A 22,772-nucleotide genomic window follows, 5' to 3' on the forward strand; every position below is an offset into this window, starting at 1 on the left:
ATCGGTTTTATTCTTAGTTTAGAAACAGAATGAGCTCCCAACAATACTGAAAACAATCAGATGTGATCCTTTTCTAATGAGCATGGCTGCCATTGGCTTTGATGTGGTTTTACATCACGTGGGTCAGAGCGAACGAAAATTAGTATTTTCCAGTGGTTCAACGATTGCTTTTCTTAAACATTTTCCTCTTCGCCAGCACGTTGCTCTGTCACCTTGAAAACCTACCGGGTTTCCCAACATCTACGACGTGATGATCACTCCAGAGAGAAGACGGGGTTTTGGTTTTGTTTTTAAAGGGGGTAGGGGGAATATGGGCACACAAGTGGAAACTAATCAAACTCTTGTTAAAGGCCTCGCACGGGATCCATGGCGTCACCAGGTCTTTTACTTAGGAAGCCAAAGAGTTTTATTCCTAAATGAGTTAAAGAGCCATTTACCTCTGTCGTGTCCTATTCATCAAGTCACAAGTCGAGATTCCCTAACATGAAACTATTTGTTTGCTTACACAACCAGCTGGGCGCAATTTCACGTCTGAGATATCTAGCTGAAAGCGCCGCTCATTTATTATCCTTACTTGTCAGCGAAACCATTTCCCAACTTTGGTGGGTTTTCTCCTTTTTCATTGAAGGACCTGGACTTAAATACTCCCCTAAATATTTCAGTCTCCCCCTCCGGTCACAGAGAGCATTCAGCGCAAAACAGCTGGAGAATAAGGCGGAAACTGCAGAGATCACGAAGGCTACAGTTGGCCAAGGTGCCTTCGATATTATAGCTATTTCTCCTAACTCTCTCTGGGTGCCTGCTTGACGACTGGGTCAAAACCACTGAACTTCCTGCTGGGTGTTTTCTCATCGTTCCTCTGGTGCAAGGTGCAACCACCTGTAAAACAAGTTAAAGCAGGGCTAGGGTGGGGAAACATTATTCTATTTCCCTGTCAGTTACAAGTACACTATATTGCTGGGAGCTGCTGTAAGGTTTCACGGTGTAAAATCTATGACCGTGGGTGATTGCGCCCAGTTTATTGCTTCTGACCTGGCTACAGTGGTCACTAAAATAGAAATACTTGCATAATTGGAGAAGGAAGTGCACTTCATAGCGGGGGAAGGGGGGATGGTATTTTTCCCCACCCTCACGTGGTTTCCATTAGCAAAACAAAGGCGCAACATGAAATATACCAAATCGCTTTATACACATAATTGCTAGTAAATACAACAATTAACAAAGAGGAGAACTGGAAACAGTATCTTCTTCTCCACCCCAATTTTGAAAAATAAGGATAATGTGAGTAGTGTTTCAAAGCATTGCGGGCTGGGTGACAAGAGAAGCGCTGTTAGTAATCTCAGTGATGGCTGTATAATAGTATATATACATCTCCTTGTCTGCAGAGCCCTCCGTCAAGCTTAAAGCAATGGATCAAATCCAAACCTACAGGGTATAAAATATCCCCAGTTGTAAAAAAGGAAGGGAGGGGTCTTCTTTAAGGGAGGCCAGACCGGTTGCTGTAAGCTATCCTATTGTTGTTGATTTAGGAAGACATTTGCTGTATATAACGTTTAAGGCCGATAATATCATTGCTCGGCCAGATAAATAAAGCATTGGCCAAACCATGGGGTCAGCTATCGATCCCTGTGCTTCGTGAGAAGAGGGAGACAGTGTGTGTGAGAGAGAGAGAGACTGCGTGTGTGTAAGACAGAGACACAGAGATTCAGTGTGTGTAGGAGCTGAGGCTGTATGAGTCTGAGAGAGGGGGGTGCGTGTCTGTGTGTGAGAAGCAGACAGGGATATTCTATGAGAGTGTATTTCAGATAACACTGTGTGGGTGGATGAGAGAAAGCGCGAGAGAGACTGTGTGTGTGTGTGTGAGAGAGAGAGAGAGAGAGAGTTTGCAGCCCGCTCTGCAAAAGCTTATTAGCATTCCCTGCCTGCCCATGGACCTGCACTGACAACTAACAGAGATATCCAGCTCACCACTAGGCCTCCTCTCCTTTTGTCTTCAGATCTCTCGCAGAAACAGATTTAGACGTGGGCTCTGTACCTTCCATTCGGTTCATTGGGATGCAGCGTGTAAAAAACAAGGGACCTGTTTTTTCCCTGAGCTGTACAAACTTCTTTCCATGCCACATAATGAACGTGCGATGTGTGTGCATGTTTGGCATCTGCACCACTTGTGGGAAGCGTCTTTAAAGCGTTCGCCTACTTTTCCTTAGTGACATGTAGCAAGGAGCCTTGCTGTGGTTTACACATATGTATACGTTCTTACTGCTGTTACTTAAGATCAAATAAGGGCTGATATTTTTTGCTGCGGGATAAAACATACTGATTGTTTTAAAAAAAGCAGAAGCGATACACCAGTGTTTACTTTTTGTCATTTTTTGTCCTGGTTATTTTTCGATTAAAATATTTCGTGAAACAATGCTACGCAAATAGCCAGGGAGAGGGAGTTCTGACTTAAAGCCAAAACCCAGAAGGATTTTTAAACTTCCAGATCTGGGCTAAAAAAATCCATTTGTAACCACGTTCTCGGGGATAAAGTGTGCATTCAATTTACTGCAAACTAGATGCTACTCCCTGAACTTATAAATAAAACCAGTCAGCTACTTTTACAGCGAGCGTACAAATTAGCCCATGTTGACAGATGTTTGTCACTTAGTAACTTCTTTCCAAGTTTTTTTCCCCCTCTAAGCCTTCTTTCGGGCTTGCTTTGTTGTTTTAAAATATGCATGTCTCTCAGGAATGCCAGTCACGAGTCCAAACTTTGTGTCCAACCTCCCACATGAAATGATCCTTTTATAGGGAACCCGATATGTCTCAATCTGCACTTCACTCAAAGCCTCTGGATATGGGGCACTGGTCCCTGCTCAAAAATAACTGCGCAGATACGCGTTTCCACCTAAAAAAATCCCCACGAACGACTCCCAGGGAAGAAATATAGCTCCCATAATTAAAGAAGGCAGCGGTCAGAGGGGAATGCAGCCTGAAAGGAAAAAAAAGTAAGAGTTTTACTTCTTTTCTGATTGCACTTGGGGTGTCATTAACAGCAGGTTTATCAGCATAAGGCACTCGTAGCAAAGTGTTGCGTGTACACGGGAAAGAAAGATTGAGCAAACGAAGACCAGAGGAGAAGGCAGAAGAAAGATTAAGGAACGCAGTCCAACTTCGCGAAAGAGTAAGTGACCTCTGCACAATAAGGGAGACGGGAGTGGCTTTGAATCTACAGCCAAAGTTTTCTTGCAGGAAAGAACAATGGCATGAAAATGAAAAAGTATGTTAGGGGAGTGATCACTAACTGGGAAGGTGAATCTGACTCCAGGGAAACTCCTGCCAGTGCAGAAGGAGTTAGAGAGGGGAAGGGGAGACAAGTTGCAGGACTGAAGAAACGTCACGCAGGAGACCTCTGCTCCTGTTGGCAGAAAGATGTCGTATGGATGTAGATGGGGCAGTTTCACTCTCAGGGGTTTGTTTATTTGTGTGTGGTTGTGTGCTCCCTTCTTGATTAGTGTCTTTGGTTGAACCGAACAAGGCACAGAGCTGGAGGGACAGCCGGAAACTGGGGAAGCGCCCCCAAAAGACCTTACAGAAATCAGGCTAAAAAGGGGAAATCTCCGCTCGAGAGTTTACTTCTGGCTTTAAAAAAGCAAAACTTCGCGAGTGATGAAAAACAGATGAACTCTTCCCTCTGTAACATTTACTTTCCTGCACTGATGTGAAGTGACGTCAGCAATTGCCTACCCTATCCTCTTCCGAGAGAAGTGGGCGAGAGAGAAAGAGAGAGATCTTACCTCTCTATTTTTCCCCCTCCTCTCTTTCTTTCTCTTTTGGAACAAACTTCCATAAGGAGTATGCAAAACACCCTTGAAAAGCTCCTGATTGATAGGACACCTTTCCCTCCTTTCCACTAGATCTACATATTCTAACATATGGAAAGCTTGCAGGCCCTGTGCACTTATAGAAGCTGATAATGCATTAGTTTTCAGCAATATTTACAGCACCACTTTTAATACACACCAGATGGTTTGCGACTGTGCTACCACAGCCTGCTAGCTCCTAGATTTTACTCAGCAGCATTTTGTTACAATTACACTCCATGCTGAGACCAATTTTATTGGTGACCTATTTTTCATATTTGCAGCATTTTATGTTAAAAACCTCCTCCCTGGCCCCTTTGCACAGGGCAACACTCAGGAAGGAACAGTCTGTCACTGCTGCGTTTAGGTGCAGAGAGCTTTGGTTAAATTTAATAACTAGATGTTCCTATGTGTGTGTATATATATATATATATATACACGTGTGCATATGTAAATACATAAGTATAATTATTCATTATATTTGGTCACTAACACTATATTTGTTAAACCTCAATTGACTGTATTTGCCTTCCTGATAGTAAACATTACAGAACTATAAATATTGCATATGATTAATTATTATGCCTCTGCACTATGCCTGGCTTATCCCATGCACTCAAGTCCTCATGTCACGCACTACAAACAAGAACGTATCTCAAAGGTATTTTGGAAACGAGAGAAAGCGAACCTTGCAGTCAATAGGAATTCTCAAACTTAAACACTTGGAGGAGAAAACTGCATAACACATTCCCATGAGCTAAACCATGTGCTAAAGCACTGCTTGCCTAGATAACATCCCAAGGCATTTTAAATAGTGCCCAGTCAACGTTATCATGTTGTGTGAAAGCTTCAATGAGAATCACGTTTTAGCTTGGAGGAATTTTGTAACCTTATTTTAAACAAAGTAAATAATTTCTAGTATACCACAGAGAACCTGTTTTGCATAGAGCAATATAAATAGCCCATTTACTCCATTGCAGGTGTGTTCTTCCTACACAAATGCTTTTCTCACTTTTATGGGAACCCTTTAATTTTTTTTCCTCTCCTGGTAAAAATCACAGATGTTTATTTTATTGATATAACCTATACCTTGGTTATGCAAAGAATAATATGCCTCAACTAACAGTCATTTAGCAAATAATAGAGGCGTTCTGGATGCTTTCCAATGTTACACATGTACTTGGTCATAAAATGATAGGTGAAAAAATTAACATCTGCTTTCCTAAAATAAAGTGTGCCAAGGAGCTTTTTATGAACGCTTTCCTCATTTTAAAAAGAAATATGTAGAGATAAACTGGCATCCATATGTATAGCATATTTATAATGGTTTTAGGATTTAAAGGTAGCTATTCATTGCATAAGCCATTTAGAACTGACGTTTTAAAAGCTACTTAACCTCAGACATCCTTGAATCTTAAAGAAGGATTCCAAACGATATTATTTAAAGAGGAATTTGCTGTAATTTAATTGCATATCAAGGCGGAACTATGCACAAGCCTTGTATCTTACGCTGTGTTTAATAGCATTCTCACTTACATTTTATTTACCTAGCCTATTCCCTTCACGACAGGCGACTGGAAAGTTTAGTTGAAGTTGTTTCTTTTTTTAAAAAAATCCACTATTAGGAAATGAGGCAAACCTTGGAATTATTTCATTAAGCTTTGGCCTTTGGGGGGAAGAGGGTGGGAGCTATAATCATTAGTGACTTTTTATTATTTCTACAATAAGTGGCTAGATTCTTTGCTGAATAAGCTGCTTGAATGTTTTGCAGATGTTCCACTTAGACCAAAACTGACCCCCTATTTCCTCCTAAATAAGTCTCTTAAACTCTCCCATCAGTGCATTTACTCCAGTGGTGGAGGGGGGGGAGGGAGCTCCCTAGGTTTGTAAGGAATAAAATATGAACTGTGTACATCTATAAAATACACTCACACCTGTACGTACATAGATATGTATACACACGCACACACACACATATATATGAACACATATACACCTTCACATGTGTACCATATAAGAGAGCCTTCAGTGTCAGTTGCTTTCTCAAGGTATTTGGCCCTATTGTATGTTACACAACCTTTGTTACATTTCCATTGCTCCTCCCAAACTCCAAACTTTAGCCTCTCCCCCTATCCCCCAGCTGCAGGTGTTGGGCCTTAGCCAGCCTTAATATTAAGTGGAGCTTAACAGAAAAATGCCATGGCTAGATAGGCACTACAGTCGATAAAACAATCTCTTCTAGCTAGAAACTCAAACGCTCTAGGGAGGACACTTTTCAGAGTACAGAGGACACTGCCAGCTGTTTGCTGGAGCTTTTGTGGCCTACCATTGCTCTGGTTAGAGAAGGGTCTCCTCGTCTGGCTAAAGAAGGCAAATCGCTAATCTTTGCTGTTCATTGAAAACCGGTTGGATGGAACTATGTGGGGGGGAATAAGGGGTGGGCTCTGTGTGTGTGTGTGCCGGAGAGAGGACGGGAGGCTGCCTTGTGGGTGTAGAGGAGAGAGGTTAAAGAAATGGCCCCTTTCTGAGTGACAGGGCCCTTTTTCAAAGGCCAAACAGAAAATTGCTCCTAATACGAATAGGAGGATTTTCAAGGTTCCAGATTTCCCCTTGATTTTTATTTGTATTTTACTATGAGTCTGGGCATGTTGCTAAATAGAAAAGTGTGTGGCTGCTTCAAAAGGAAAAAAGGATCCTCCATTCACTTTAAAAAAATATCCTGCCTGGATTGGTAAAATCATTAAAATATGTTAAGTGACATGAAGTTTGGATTTATGTGGATGCACCGGACAGAAAGTGGACAAAGCCAGCAGGGGTAGTCACGCTTTAAGACAGGGGGTCTTTATTTAAAGAGGGTGTATTTATGGGGAAAGAAAGGGAATATCTTAAAAGCTCTCACTATACCACTGATAACAAAACCTGTCACATCTTCACTTCTTACTAGAAAAGAGATAGTGTCCTCATTTGAACATCTCTAAAGTGATTATTAGACGCCTCTGTGAGAAATCAGTTTGGGAGAGTAAGCCCAGAGCACAAAAAAAGATTTGCTACCACTGCATGCATCTCTAATTTCCCCTCATAAATACTTTCATAATATCCCTAAAATCGCGCTTGCCAGAAAGGACCGTTCGTTAGGAAGAATAACGCCCGCTTTAAAATAAAAGATTTTTACTTAAAAATAAATAAATCCGGACCACAGCTTTTTTTTATTATTATTTTGCCTTCTTTTTTTCTCCCCCCTGATAAGATGTGAGAACTTTTTTTGGGGGGGGGAGGGGAGAGTGTGCAATGAAGGACACAAAGACAGTATATCAGTGAAAAGAAGAAAGTGGCCCTTTAATGAGAACTAAAGAAAACCAAAAAGTAGATGAAGTGTACCGTAAAAGCTGCTTCAAAGTACATCCTAATTCCCCTGAGTTCAGCCATCACATAGATTTGGTAATTGGGAGTTTACTGCGCAGAGGTAAGGCAGCATGGTATGGATGACTCTATATTTTTCCATTCAATAATTATAGATACGTTTCCAGATAGTCTTTGCAAAGAGCCATCAGATATTAGAGACCTTCTCTTCACGTGAACTGAAGGCAGATCCTGTCACCATAGAAAGCTACCTGCATGTTCACAGTTTTTGATGATTTTGTTCCTCTTTATAATTATGCTCATGGCGCCAGATGTATTTTTAACAGCTCTGCGTATGCAATAACTTAATCAAATATATGCTGATGCCTTTAATGGTATTTGCTTCCATGCCTGGGTTTCATTTTGTATTTATTTTCTGACCTTAGCGTTTCTCTGTTACCAAAAGTCCCCACAAGTAACAGAGCAATAAATCCAAACAAAAATAAGACAGATTTCCTCATCGATGTGTAATAAAGTTAAAAGACATTGTTTTGTCAGACAAGCGCTAAGTAGAAAATAAATCTTTGGGTCTGGGGAAACAAAACGGAATGCTGTTGGCATGTGTGTAAATTTACTTTTAAAAGCAATAAATCAATGTTAAATTAAACAGCTGGGTACCCTATCGTGGAGAAGGTTTCATGTTTAAGAAAACCTGGACGGTGAAATGTGCTATTTAAGAAGACACCCAGGAAGTGAAACCTTTATTTCAGTTCAGCCTCTAGTTTCTCTGCGTATGGGTTGCATCTGAACTTCAGGGGCTTCTGTGAACTTGAGTGAGTGAGACGAGAGACAGAGATTTGCACCCAATGGCTAACGTCAGATCTTCTCTCTCCCCCCCCCACCCCCCCACATGTTACACATCGTCCAAGAGGCATTGTATATTCTTCTTTCATTTAGTGCGTTCGGGCTAAATATTGTAGCCTGTCGAAATAGTTTAATACTAGTCTTATCTAAATGCTAATTTCATCATTTCTGCAATCATGACACTGATACATGCCACGCACATTAGCTAGACATAGACATGGCTGCGCTTTAAAATGAAAACCTATTTTCAGAGCAGCTAGAAGCGACTGAGAAGGAAGCTCTGATCACGCTTTCAACATCAGCTGAAATATTTCGGTGCTTATTTTCCTAAATCCGAGGGCACTGTATTTGTTTAAATACGCTTTGCTGTTAAAAAGAAACTAGGACAACATAAAATAACATTTTAGAACTCCGATAGGGACACAAGACGAATCAATAAGTTATTAAAAAGCCAAAACAATACTCGCAATATTGGGGACCAGTAAATGACATGGCTCTGCGGCTAGCATATGTCTATGTGATTGAACAGTTTGAAGATAAGAAATAAAATTTTAAAAGGACTTGACAATAAAGATATTTTAATACACGGGTATATTTGTGTTAACTATTTTCTTTCAAATACACAGAAGATGATTCAGATGGGGAATTTACAATGGCTCTTCTTTATTACGAAAGCTCCAATGTACTTTCAGACTGGTTACAATTTACACAAATCATTGGTGTCTTTGTTTAATTTTGCAAAAATAAGGTAAACGCGGCTTAGAAGCATCCCCCACCCACCCCACCCCGCCAGAAGTTCTTAAAAGTTTCCAAAATAAAACGTAACCTTAGGAAGATAGGAACTAAGACAGCGATTTAATATCCGCTGCCTTTGTTTTCATGTCTTGGATAAATACAGTGTAAAGTTTTTATCAAAAACATTTTAATCCAAATGTCACCAAAGACATTGGTGCTATCTCATACAGTATTGAAAACGTGGTATTTTGGTCTTACTTTCAGTGCACCGTCTGGGATGGGAGGGTGGTTCAGAACTACGGTATAAATTCGCGATTGCTTCTCACGATAATGGGCCAGGAAGATATTTGCATCAGTATTTTCCCTTAAAGATACTAGTTGGAGATAATGAAGACTGAAGGTTAATAACTGTCAGCCAGGTGCACTATACCTCAATATAGAAATACCTCTATGCTGGGAAGAGTTCAAATATCAATTAATTAGAAAAGACTGAGAAATAGCTTGTTCTAAGAAATAGAAGAACAAGTGAAGGACACAGAGTTTTGTCCTTAAGAAACAGAGAGGAGACACAGAGCCTCTCAGATCTGTGTATGGATTGTCTGCTGGTGATGTATTGCCTAGGGAAGAGTGCTCAGTCCAGGTAAAACTGGGGAGAAGGGAGTGTAAGTTTCCATCTCTCTCTCACTCACACACACACACTCTCCCTCTCTACTCAAGTTGCCTCTTCTGCACTTTGATTCTAAATTTGTTGGCTAGATGGCGCTCTGTGTCTCAAGACCTTCCAGTTCAGACTTAAAGCTGCCTTTTAGCATCGTCCCGGATTTTCTGTCTTCACTTGAGAAATACGCAGACAATACCTAAGAGTAATAACAACAATAATCATTTAGAAACCATTCCAAGAATTGTAATGACGGATCTGAAAAAATAAACCCAGGATTAAAAACATGGCACCAGAGAGGGAAATTTGAGAGGTCTCATTTATGCCAACTCGTGCTTTAAAACACCTAATGAAATACCTTCGTAGCAGTTAACAAAAATGTATCTAATGTGTATTTGAATAGTGAAATAAATCAGCAGCTGGAGACTTATTGTTGCACTGCATTATAAATACGTTCATTAGGTCTAGTTTCAATATAAATAGAAACACGTCCTACTAAATTAGCTTTCTTGTCACTGTTATTAATTGATCAAAACAATTATGATATCTTTAAAGTGGAAATGCCATAAAATCAAATATAAGCTTTTGATATTTGTAGGGCTGAGATGCCTTTGAACAAACTTATCACACGTTTCAATACCTAACGTAAAGATAAATAACGTTAAATGTATAAGGAATTATGGTCCATGTTCTAAATGTATTCAGCTTCTTGTTAGAGTAAAAAAAAAGTAATGATATTTGTTGATTTTTTTAAACTAGTACTTTTTGGGGGGAAATGCCCTTCTCCTTAGGGGCGATATGTAAACGCTACTTTTAACAGCTCAGAGTGAAAACTATTTTTAATTAAAATAGACTGTAGGTTGCGCTTTTTAAAATCAAGATGGCAGCTTGAAAGCATTGACCATAAAGACGAATGAGTTTGGCTGGCCTCACTGGAAAAAGCTTTGTAAATTATTGTTGTTTTTATCATTTGGTTTCTCTGCTATGCGATCACTGCAAAGCCTTTCTCTAGGTGTTAGGCTGTAACTAGGAGGCGCTGAAAACCTAAGGCGGAAAATTTACAACTTGATCAGCTACAAGCCACACACCAAAAATCTGCTACTGTTGCACACATATGTTACGGATTAAGTTAAGCAAATGGCTCTAGTTTTGCCAGCTTGAAAGCTGATCATAAAAACGTACATGCTGAAGAGTTTGGCTTTTGTTGTAGTTCTAATTCTTCAAAAGTTAACCAATCCCCCTCTATCTTTTTGGAAAACTTCATGTAGCTGAGAAGATTGCCTGGCTTAACTCCACTTCGGCTGTACTTCTGTACGATTTTAGCTTTGAATTTAACAGAAATTAAAAGTGGTTAGTGATTCATTTCGGTGAACAAGTATTTAGGCGGTGGCTAATATCTAGAGCCTAGTGTTTATAAGTGGGAAAGTATTTTAGACAGTCCCCTTCCAATAATAGGGAGTCTTAGGACCAGCAACGCTGCTGCTTGTGAAGAAAATTACTTTTGGCTATTCCCTTTTATGATGTAGTGCATACCCACCACTCAAGAAGTCCACGTCCTCTGCTTTTAAAGTGTTAGGATTAAATAAACATATTGGGGGTTTCCCCTCCACAGTATGAAATATGAAGGACAATATTATTCACTCCTCTTATTAGCTCAAGAAAGACTAAAATTATGGATGATCCTTAATGAGGATGCTGACTTTCTATCAGGTATTCTGACAGTTGACCACCTATTCTAACCCTCATTGCCATTTAAAGTCAAAGATCCTATAAGTGATGGATTGTTTGGCGGGCTTTAAATCTCTCCGAAGGAAATTACACTGTAATATATTACAGATATACACACTCGTACACACATACGTTATGGGCCAGTTTTGAACACGGCAAGCAAGATCAGAATCTGGCCCCATATTTAGAACTATTATATAGAACTTATTTTTCTTGACAATCAAGAGAAACTACATTATACGATAGGAATAAAATGACAACCACGGAGTTTTACTCAGGAATATTACCTGAGAACTTCATTACTTTCCTTACAAACACATAGTGGACACTTTGGAAATGAATGAGCGATTATTGATTTTCAAGAAACTAAATAAAGTATATATATATATATACATATATGTGTGGGGGGGGGGGAGAGGGAGAGAGAGAGAGAGAGAGAGAGAGAGTCTGTTCAGTGTAATGTACACACACGCTTTTCTTTCATTAAATAGTCAGTATACATTTGACGTTGACAAATGGCCAAAAGACAAGAAAAGTCATTTAAAACGACTTTGAAGAGATACAGGAAGGGAAAAAAATGAAAAGGATTTCATAAACGTGTACCAGGGATAAGAAATAGAATTGCAGAGGGAAAACTTAGCTGAAGAGAAAAAGAAAATATGTTATTGTTACTGAAAACGGTCAGCGTGCTGGACATATAGACATTCACTTATATATTAGATACATAGTTTCAAAATAGCCTTTTCTATACAGTAGAATTGTGTGTAATAACCCTGTTGGCTTCTGATTAAAATTTAGTTCTAAAACTAACTCCCAAGGTCAGGTAGAGAGAAATAATGAAAAGGTCCGCTGACCTGCTATGCTAAACATAGGGAACTTTCTAGCTTACGTGGATAAAATATGTAACATCCCCCTCAGTGTTCGCATGTTATAAGATTGCATGTAAAATATTTTGGAGAAAAATAATCTTAAACAAGTTCAGGCAAATGACCAAATCTTCACCGCGAAAGTTTAAAAACACAACGAAACCCGCTTGTACCCCTTTTCTTGCCACATTTGCAAAGGAAAATACAGCTCAGTTAATGTTTTTTCTCGCACTAAATAATGTAAGAGGGCATTAAATAATCAGTTTCCTTCACCCCACAAAGGTAATAGATCAATATTAGATGTGGCCAAGTATTTATCTTTTGAATGTCTTTGACTAAGAGGCTGCCTGGCTGATAAAGTCGTTTTCGAAACCCCCCCTCTCCCCCCGCCCCCGCCTTTTGTAGGAGGTAATGTGATACGCCCTGAAATCTTCTGTAGTTATAAGTATTCAACAGGTTTCTTCACTACCACGCAAACTTCTCCCCACTCATGCCAGTTCGGATTTCCATTTTCTCCACAGTAGGAAATAAAACGATTTCTTAAGGGCTCGAGCGTTGTTTTTAAACAGTTAATTACGTGAAAGTTTAGTAGCTTTTTCATTTTTTTTAATGAAGGCAACGATACCACATAAGGAGGATTCAGAAACCTAAACCAGCGATGGTCTCGTTAGATATAGAACTAAATCACCCTAAATGGAAAGTAGAAGAACAAATCGGAAGCGATCCAACTCCAGGGAAAACAGTGAGAACACGGATTCACTGTAGCAATCACTTTAAGCATAACAAATATATGAGCAGGAAAATAGATTGTTTTAAAGGGGTATGCAACAAAGAACTTTAACAATAAAAGTCCCGTCAAACTGCTGAAACTCTCTGATAGATGGCCCCAATTCCATTTCAGATCAGGAAAGAGAACGCTTTTTAAAAATGCTCTGTTGGCTATCTATCTATCTATCTATCTATATTTGGTCTGTGGACGCCCTAAATCAATTATTTCCTCCTACTTTTGTAGATTCATTTTTAAACGGATGTAACGTTAGTTTGAACAGTAAATGTAACAAATAATCCTGCAAATCGTTACTAACTAGTCTCCGATCCTCACGATTTATATACGACCTTAGAATGATGACAGAGGCAAGTGCAGGAATCTATACTAAGCAGAAGCTGGGTGAAACATATTAATAAGCAACGTGGATCTTGCTGCATTAACTAGCTAACACGTGAATAGCTTGATTTACAAGCTGGAAGGTCCGGTATTTTGCTAAAATGACAGTGTAATGATGAAATATACAGAGGGCGTCTCTTCCTTTGCACACATCCTGAACAACAAAATAAAACGGAAATGATGACAAAGTCACAACGATCCTAGCAGGAAGAACTTGTTTAACGGGAGAAGAAGCGAGGCTAAACCAAATACTTTACTGTCACTTTTCTGTGTGCTGTCAAGTAAGTTACTGTCAGGCTCTATAACTAGGTTGGACTCTGGCTCGGGAGCCTAGTCTCCAGGGGCTGTAATTAACAAGCTGTCTGGAAGCACCAGAGCTCATCAAGCTGCTCTGGCCAAGAGCGAAGCCCCTTTCCAATAGGCCAGGTGCACCCTGACTCCCGAGCGGAGGTGCAGCTGTGGAAAAGTTTTGCACCTTGGATATTTCTTGAGCGAGAAATCCAGAGGAAAGAGATGGGAAGCGATATAAAAAGGGCAGTTAAGAAGAGACTCACCTTAAAGGGAAAAGAGGAATAGGGGGACTTGGGAGGGAGATCGGTAGAAGTTAATCCAGGAAAAGTTACAAGGCGAAGACGAAAACCTAACTGGGGAATTCAGACACAGCAACTCAGGAAAGCGCAGAATGAATCTTCTAAGAGGGGAGAACAAGGTGACCTCGCAGCTGGGACAGTATACAGGTCCCGGGGATCTTACAAAGTGAAATGGGACATATCGTAGCTCAGCAACTAACTTTCCCAAAGTGATCGGTGTCTTTCGGACGCAGGCAGCAGCCTCCGAGGGAAATGGGGTTTGGCTGAACTAGATGAAGGAGTGATAGAAAGTTGTGGCTGAAAGTGAACTCGGAACTAGGCGCTGTCCGTGGTGCTAAGGCGAGAGACAGAACAGCCTCACGTGTCACTTCACTTCGTTTTGCCATGGCTTCGGACCGAGTTCTGGACAAGTTAGGGGCACAGGGACGACAGAAAAGCAGTTAGTTTTTCATCCATGTGAAATCATTTTTTGCTATAAATTCACAGTTTAAACGCCATCCTTCGGTAGTTCTACTCTCCCCCCCCATTCCCTTATAAGCCTGGACTTTAGTCATACTTTGGAGGTGATAATTTATAATGTTATACTTTAAAACATAGCTTTCCACTTTCACACGAGGAAGTCTTTCGAGGCAGATAAAGGGAAGCTGGGCAGATGTTCTTCAGGTTCAGACAACTTGACAAAGCGTTTGAGCAAATGCAGAAGCATTTTTCAGTTTCTGTGTGACATAACAATGTGCATGTACAGGCCAGGTAGAATCCAGAGTGACGTTTAACAAAGATAAAAGGTAGAAAAACCAATCCATTTTACAAAGTCATTTGCTATAAACATTTTTCAAATTTGCTCTTACACTGATTGTTACATGATGATCCTTGGGACAAAATCAGGCTTAACATTTGCAAACTACCTGAAAACGCACAAACAAGGTTATAAAGAATTAATTTTGCTCTTGATTATTCTCATCCCGTTTGCACTTCCTCTTACAGAAGTTAATTGTTACTTTGAGACATAGAACAACTGGCAGGTACTAAATTATGGAGAAACGTGAACAGTATTGTAAGAGCTAACACTACCAAATAACTGGAACCCTCGGGTTTTTTTTCCAGCAGCAAGTAAAAATTAAATTAACAATGTTTTGGCAGGAAGTGGGAGGGAGGGGAGTGATTTCAAATTCAAACAGCATTTTAAGTGTATTTAAGGAAAAAACGAAGTGCGAAATAATCAAAAGATCAGTCTTTAGCTAAGAAACTAACTTTTCATTGGGAACTAGAGCCCAAGTTACTATTGTAAGAAAGGGGACAAGAATCAGAAACAACTGGCACAATGAGCAGCCACTGGCAGCATCTGACGTGATGTTTGTTACCAACCACTAGATCAATATTTGCAAGATCCCTATAGTTTTAATGGTTTTGCTCTCGAAAGTATGTACAAGCAACACCTGGGCATGCGAGTTCTTATTTAGCTGTTCCAGGAACTCATATCAAAGTACTTTGCTAAGGGGAAAAAACAAGATTTTATCATGTAGTAAGCTGAGCTTATCAAGAGGTGGTGTGAAACTGTCCGGGGTGGGGGAAGCTATTTATCTAATTGTTGTGTCAAGGATTCCAGCTTTAAAGAAATAGTTTGAAGGCAAAAGTATAGAGATACTAGTTTGCCAGACAGTAGGGGATTAGGTGGGGCTTGAGTAAAGAGAAGTGAAATGACGAAAGAAGAAAACCCAGGCCTTGCCTCCAAAGGGTCATTCCTCGCCTGTGCAGAATTCAGTGGAAAATAACTGACTTTTGTCTCAGTCGGGATAAAACGTTCTGGGCGCTTGTCGCCTGGAAATAGTTAGATTTACCTGACCTTAATAGACGCATATAGGTCAGCTTAAAAAAAATCAGTTAACTGTTTAATTTTAATTGCAAACATTTGCTGTCGGGTTATCGATCTGATCAATTTCCCTATAAAGTTTTGAAAAAAGGATCCAAGATGCAGACACATAATGCAGAAATCTACTCAGGAATCAGTGTGATCACTTTGCTTCTCCTTTGTCCTCCTCATTTGATGTTTGGCTATATTCATATTCCTTTTATTTTATTTGTGTTACAGAACCCCCTTGAAGTCTTTTTGCCAAGACAAGTATCAGACATGCCTAAGAATGAAACAATTCTTGGTGGGGGCAGAAAAGGAAGTCATTTTTTTTCCAGTAAGAAAAAAAAAAAGGTGAGAAATATCGTTGTCTTCTGTGTCCATTAAAAACAGGCATTTAAAAATCACTGCTAGTTAAAATTCCTTTCAGCTATAGACGTAACTAACCAAGTTTTAAGGGTGCAAAACTTTGGCAGAGACCATATTCCTCGAGATAAGCACGGTCATTCATTTGAAGTAACGTGGCATTCTTTATCACAGAGCCTTTCCTCTTCAGATTCAACACTGTACAACTTTCCAGTCTATTTATTTTGCATGCTGCTGGCTGAGTCGTCTGTACCTGGTAAATGGTAAGAAAATTAGTACCACATGTTACCTGAAATGAACCGTTTCACAAAGTTCCTTTAAGAAGTGCGTTTTTCGTGGCAAAAGGGCTAAGAGACCGCAAACACAATTTATGAAACCCAAATTAAATTCCCCAGAAGCAGGACCACAGCATATAGTCAAAATTATCATGACCTTATAAACAAAAGTAACATTAACAGTGCTTTAAAAAAGGCTACAGAGTGCTACCACTTGCAGGTTACCTACAGCTCTGAGCCCCAGAACTTTGAACATATAGATTTAAAAAATGAAATAAAACCTTACAAGGTAGGTTTTTTTCCCTCATGGCAGGGGGGCGTTTTTCTTTTACAGTTTTACTGTTGGTTTGTGGGTCTCACTAAATACATTCTTCTTCATAAAATGCACTTTTATCAAGTTGAAAATTCATAGTGTGTCATAACTGGAGCATGCGATTATTGTGCAATTGATGGACCAGAACAAATCCTGTTGCACAGAAAATCAATTTTGTTCATATTTATGTCGAATTGTGTGCGTGTTATACAGAGAGAGCGAGAGCGCTTCAAATAAGGAATAAAACTTCAAACCCTCCCTTAACTATGTGTTAGATGGGGTGGGAGGTCGATGGTCCAAATCATATTTACCTTTTTTGTCGTTGTTGCTGTAAATCTGAGTTACAGTATTTAGAATAGCGAAGTTTCCAAGTGCAATAAAGCTACTTGTCTAAATCTACTTTGAAGTAATGCTGGTGGGTCTAAAATCCAGATCTTCGTGTTAATCTCTAGTTCTTGCCATCAAACAGAACTCAGTTACAAAGAGCTTGGAAAGAGTTTTGCATCTATTCAAGGGGCACAAAATCTTTAATTTTCTGAGGAGTAAAAACTCCCCAAGAAACTTCATATAGCTTCTTAGGTTTTGCTTAGCATACGTGATAAAACATTGATTGTCGCAGTTTGGTGACCCATGAAATTTGGGGGTTAGTTTTCTCTTCAGACCAGAGCATATAATTATGCAAATAAAGAGCTGTCACTGATCTAGTGAAATACTCACAAACACATGCAATCCAAAATGGGACAGAAAAGTGAAAATTTGTGGTCTTATGATGGATGGTACAGTGACAAATGACATCTCCTACCAAGTTTCTCGAGAAGTTCATTTTTCTCACTGTATCGAATATGTCAACATAATGCACGTTAGAGAGAGAGAGAGAGAGAGAGATATTCTTGGAAGGCTATTTTTATTTGGACTGACTTTAATGTAGAGTACGGTGCAATATTTTCTTAGATATGACACTTTTCATTTGTACTTTTGAATGAAATTCTTATAGGGAAAAACAATTAGTGTTGTATGTACGTGAGAGAAAAGATATGTGCTTATTTTCCATTAAAAAACCCCGCCTTCCTTTGATTAAGACCGAAAAAGTCAAATCCAACTTATTTCCTATAATCAATGTGTTGAAAATTATAAATTCAGCTGAAGATTTATTCCCAGACGGGCTATGTTTGAAGGGCTAAACAAATGGGAAGTTTTTCTAACCCCAACTGTTTACTAAACAGTGTGAACTATATTTTAACATTAAAAAATGTACTTTTTGGCACAACGTTTAAGGGCTTATTTTCCCACCCCGTCATTTTAAACCTTTCAAACTTGCGGGAGGAGATGAGGGGCAGGAGGATGGGGCAGGGTTCAGCCTTGTGATTCAGTTACAATGTGTACTCATTTGTGACAAACTAACGAGACCCCTTCAAATCCAATCCTCCTCTTACATCTTTTTTGCCATTTGGGTCTCCCAGTCCCAAAGTTACCATTCCACAGTCTGTTGCATAATTTCAGATGTCATGGAGCTTCCCAGTGATGAAATCTGAGAAGGCTCATGTCAGACCGCTGACTGCTAAAGACATCACTACATGAAAGATCAGTGGTGTGAAACTTTAAAAACATCGATCCAAATGAATCAATTAAATCAACATTCATCCCTCCTAAGTATGGTTTAAGACTATCATTGTTACCTTTTTACACTACACAGATTTGGAGATAAACGCTGGAATGCTTTGATGGTTTCATCTATTCTAGAATCACTGTTAATCGACTTTGTGTTATTTTCCCCTTTCAACAGCTTATGCTCAGAGTGAACATTCTTCACATTTAGGACACTCGATGTTGCTTCCAGTCTAACCCAGGATGAGAAAGCTGCTGCTTTAGCAAGGAGGGGGCTGAGGCTTTGTTAAGTGTTGCTTAAAACTTTTTCCCAGGCTCAAACTGATTTTTATTTTATTTTATTGCATTGAGATAAATGGACTATCAGTTAAAAGGAAGAGAAAGAATTCAAGAGGCTCCCAAGTTAGTCGCTCTGGTACAAGCAAGGGGAAAAAAAATCCACATTCAAATGGAGAGAAAGACCCTCCTGGATTTTGGATCTGATACACATTTTGGTGGTAAAACAGGTCCCGCCTACTTTCCTCCTCTTTTTCAAAGATAAGAAACTTTAACTAGATACGGCTGGGTACCGACAACTTAAATTACTGCAAAGTGCAAGCGTGTGGTAAAATGTTGATAAACCATCGAAGTCACTGTAATAACCATGCATCATTCACTTCAGTCTCTCCATTTGGGGTCTGGAAGCAAACGCGGGCTAAATGTGTTTGTTTCCTAATAAACAAGCAGAAATAGGAAGAACCCAACTCGTGGTCTTTCCCTTTTAACTACGGAAGCAGGAAGGCACTTCCGCTCTCCAATGATCTCAGTTGACTCCAGTCTCTGTGTAGTTTTGGTACACTAATATCATCACTTTGTTTGTCTCTGATGACTAGTCTCTTCATTCCAAATGTCCTTTACGGTAAGGAGAGAACCAAACAAAGCAAGAAGTGAAGGAGATTTTCTTTCCCCACTTTTTGGAAGAGGGAGTTGCTCTTTTGAATATTATTGGTAAATTACATTTTTATATCAGAACAACCGAACATCCATTTTCAATTCCAAAACATCTCGGAGAGGATTTTCTTATGCTTAATCATCTGAAACATATAAGTGTAGGCAATGTGAAGTCAACAAAGACTAAAGGGCTGTCATGATAAGTTGATGTTAGGCTATTACCATTTCAACAGAGTCAGACCACCACCAGCCAGATTGAAACTATTGATATGTTATTGCGCCATTCAGTGTCGGTTCATGTTTTTATTAACATCTCCAAGCTGCTTTGAAGAAAAAATGTTTATGAGGAGACAACTGCACATTAGAAGAGAAAAGCTTTTTATTATTATTTTTAAAGTGTAAACAGAAATATACAATTCATAAGAACTCCCTGCAGTTCTTTACATAAGCAAAAACGCAAGTCAATTAGGGCACGAGAAAGACACTTTTAAAAGGGTATTTATTACAGTAGAATTTTTTTGCACTGAATTTCCATTAAAATAAAAAAATAGATTAATTTTGTGATATTTGGCACCTTGGAAACCCCCCTCATGCATTCCCAGTGGTAAGAGTTTGACGGTTGCAGGATTTGTTTGAGAGCTTTTTTTCCACTCCCCCGCCCCCTTGGTCTTTGCATTTAAGGACAGAACTACACATATGAAATGTAAATCAAAGAGTTCAAACCTTATTCACATGATACACTGATCAGAGAGGAAACAAACCAGGGACGAGTACAAACGGCGTAAATGGGTGACAGGCCAGCCCCAGGCAGGTGGCCAGCACCGACAGCATGAAGTTACTTGGGGAGAAATGAGGTGAACCATATTCTTACGCCTATACAGCAAACCCATAATCAACAGGTTAAATTGAGAAATACGATTACACTGGAAGCTGCCCAGCGGCAAACGTGGATTTTCCTTTGCCTCTGTTTGGGGAATCTCCACAGCTTGCAAAACCCCTCGCATCTTGCTTGCGAAAGTCTAACTCAGGAAACACAGCGACGACCTCCATGTGTAAGGGACATTTACAAAAGGGAGAGGAGCTATAATGGAGAGAAGACTGCAGATTATAGCAGGCAATTTTACCGTGATTTCCCCTGGTTAGAAGCGGAGTAATGTGCGAACTGCAAAACACCACGGGTTAGCTAAATAACAGCAATGCCTGGTGTACATACATGGAGTATTTCAGCTGGCTAATTGTGACCCTCCAACACTGAGCACTGCACACGCTTTATGAAACCAAAGAAAAGAAGTTAGCAAATAAAATGGAAAGATCCGGAAGAATCTCTCCTTACACTGAGGTGACATGATTCGGTTACTGGTACGTTTACTCCAGACAAAATACATTGAAATCCACATTAAACACTTTAAAACACCTTATTAACAACAATAGCCCCCTACCCTCACCCCTTCCGTACTGAATTCCTCCTTCAACGCCGAAACGGGAAAAATCACACTAAAAAGGGGTCAATATCACAAACCCATGTGGTGGCTGCCGACGATTTGACTGGTTTGAAGTAACACAGCAGTTGGATGAAATACCGTTTTGATTTTTGCTGTCTTTGCCTCTGCTCTAACAACAACAGAGGCGATGCAGACATGACCACTGAAGAAAAGATCACTTTAATTTAGCTTCATCAAACCTATAAGAACTAATTAGTGTACTTGTATGCCAGACACGGTATCAGGCACATATTGTTGCTTATCAGACATTAGCAGTTAAAAGTTGCTGACATCAGCTACTATTACTAAAAACACTTCCCTCCGAGGTCTGCAATTTCAATGATTTTCTGAGCCTTTAAATTCTGTGAAACTGTCTGTGTATTTCACCAGGTGTGTAAGGCAGGGACATTATTTCTGCAAACACTTTGAAAGAAATTAGGCCTACGTTGAATCAAAAATTGAATAAATACAGGATGGTGAGGCATTACAGTTATTAAAAATTCCGAATATGAAAATGTAAGCTTCTTTGAATTAAAAAATCAGCAAAATCAGTCATTCATGACTTTTTATTTATTTATGCTATCATAATTCACAGTGTGGTCCAGACGGTTGCTGAATTGGTAAAGTATAAAGCAATTGGCATTGTAAGGTAGAGCTTTCAAAAGCAAGTGGAGCTCGACAAATAATGCCAAAGAAGGAAAAAATCTTTATACAAAGAGACTTTCCCACAAATTTGGACCCAAGTTTTTGGACCCCTTATCTGCAGAAAGTGTGAAGAGTTGATCCCATTTGGTCCCAGAGAAGAAAAGACTACTGATTGTAAATATTCATTTTTTTTACTATTCAAAATTATGTCCCTCTTTAAAAAGAGTAATTTATATTTTGCTTTGTCTCAAAATAGACATTCTATTAGAATAAAAAATAAAGGTATCAACCAAGTTCTAAAAGTAAATTTTAAATACAGGTATTTAATCTATGTTACAATTTTCACTAAAACACGTATTACAGCCCGTGCTTTAAAATTATTCAGAGATACAAACTCTCTGTAAAAATGGGAATCCTAAAATCACGAAGCAAAAGATTTCAGCATAAATAGCATCGGTTCATTTTGGTTTAAATTTAGTCCTTTCCTTCTGAAATGTACAGATTTATTAGAAACCTTATTTTAAATTCAGAAACGGTCCTCCATAGAAATACCTATTCATTAATTTATTATTTCTTAGGAGCTATTTTTATGCACAGCCTCTCCTCTGGTCTCAAAAGCTACAGGGAACAATTCATATTTAGAAATCCAAATACTACGCCATCGTCTTTGTGCTATTTTAAAAATTTTAAATTGGGTCATTATGGCTTAACTAACCGCCCTAAAAAGCACAAACAAAAATACTCCATTGTTAGAAAGATGTCTGAGCATTTTAAAGGCTGAAGAAGAGTAGGGAGGAGGAAGAGGGGAGAGAAATCTACCTGAATACATTATTTAAAAGCAATTCTGTTAAAAATGAATAAACCCCAAAGTTTGCTCCTGTCCTAGAAAGCAAGCAAGAAAGAAAAGTGAACCCTGGAAGGAAGCAGCAAAAATCCTGTAGGCGATAGGACCACGAAGAAGCTGTTAAACTCTGGCATCAGCTCGGTGCAGGGCTATGTCAGGGCAATTAGAGCTGCACCATGCTGCACTGTGCAGTACTGCTGTCAGCCTTAATCTGCGCACTGATGGGCAGCACGAAATCCAAGCTACAGCCCACAGGAAGCACAACCAGTGAACCCATATTGCTTTGACAGTTGCACTCATCTAGAAATAATGCAAAACGCTATTTAGATGTATACATCACGACCCTGTGCTCTAGAAAGAAAACAATCTAATGAGGGGCTGGGAGACTGCTTGCAGAAAACAAGCAGCAAGGAGATGTTTTTCTCCGCTTAAAGCTCTTCATATTTGATTCTGTTGGAGCGTCGTGTTGGGGCTAGTTTGACTGAACTGTTCTTTGCCTCGGATGCTTCACTGAAGAATTTGAAAACCGACGGAAAACTCTTCCAGGAAGTTAGCTCATGACGCTCGGTCCCTGCAAAATACAAAAAAAAACAAAATAATAATCATCACCCTTTGGTTTGCTTTGGGGTCGTTTTGTTGCTGCAAGTTCAACCATTCCATTGTTCAGCATAAGA

At 39.4% G+C, this 22,772-nt stretch overlaps 1 protein-coding gene and 1 long non-coding RNA gene across 9 annotated transcripts in view; one reads left to right on the top strand and one right to left on the bottom strand.

Moving 5' to 3' along the window:
* Nucleotides 1-2,780: 2,780 nt before the first annotated feature.
* Nucleotides 2,781-21,208, top strand: LOC140911444 (uncharacterized). The gene is made up of 3 exons (XR_012158964.1): nucleotides 2,781-2,990; nucleotides 15,880-15,993; nucleotides 18,377-21,208. It is a non-coding gene; the product is annotated as an uncharacterized lncRNA (long non-coding RNA).
* ARB2A (ARB2 cotranscriptional regulator A) overlaps nucleotides 9,446-22,772 on the bottom strand; it is a 377,086-nt gene continuing 363,759 nt past the window's right edge. For 7 of the 8 annotated variants that reach the window (XM_073344483.1, XM_073344479.1, XM_073344478.1 and 4 more), the window contains one exon: nucleotides 19,494-22,669. In XM_073344483.1, the coding sequence (XP_073200584.1) occupies nucleotides 22,527-22,669 (143 nt within the window). In that variant the 3' untranslated portion in view covers nucleotides 19,494-22,526. Of the gene's footprint in view, nucleotides 9,641-19,493; nucleotides 22,670-22,772 lie in introns of those variants that run through there. The other variant, XM_073344477.1, reaches the window with a different exon arrangement.

Source organism: Lepidochelys kempii, chromosome 5 (genome assembly GCF_965140265.1).
Source record: "Lepidochelys kempii isolate rLepKem1 chromosome 5, rLepKem1.hap2, whole genome shotgun sequence".
NCBI lineage: Eukaryota > Metazoa > Chordata > Testudines > Cheloniidae > Lepidochelys > Lepidochelys kempii.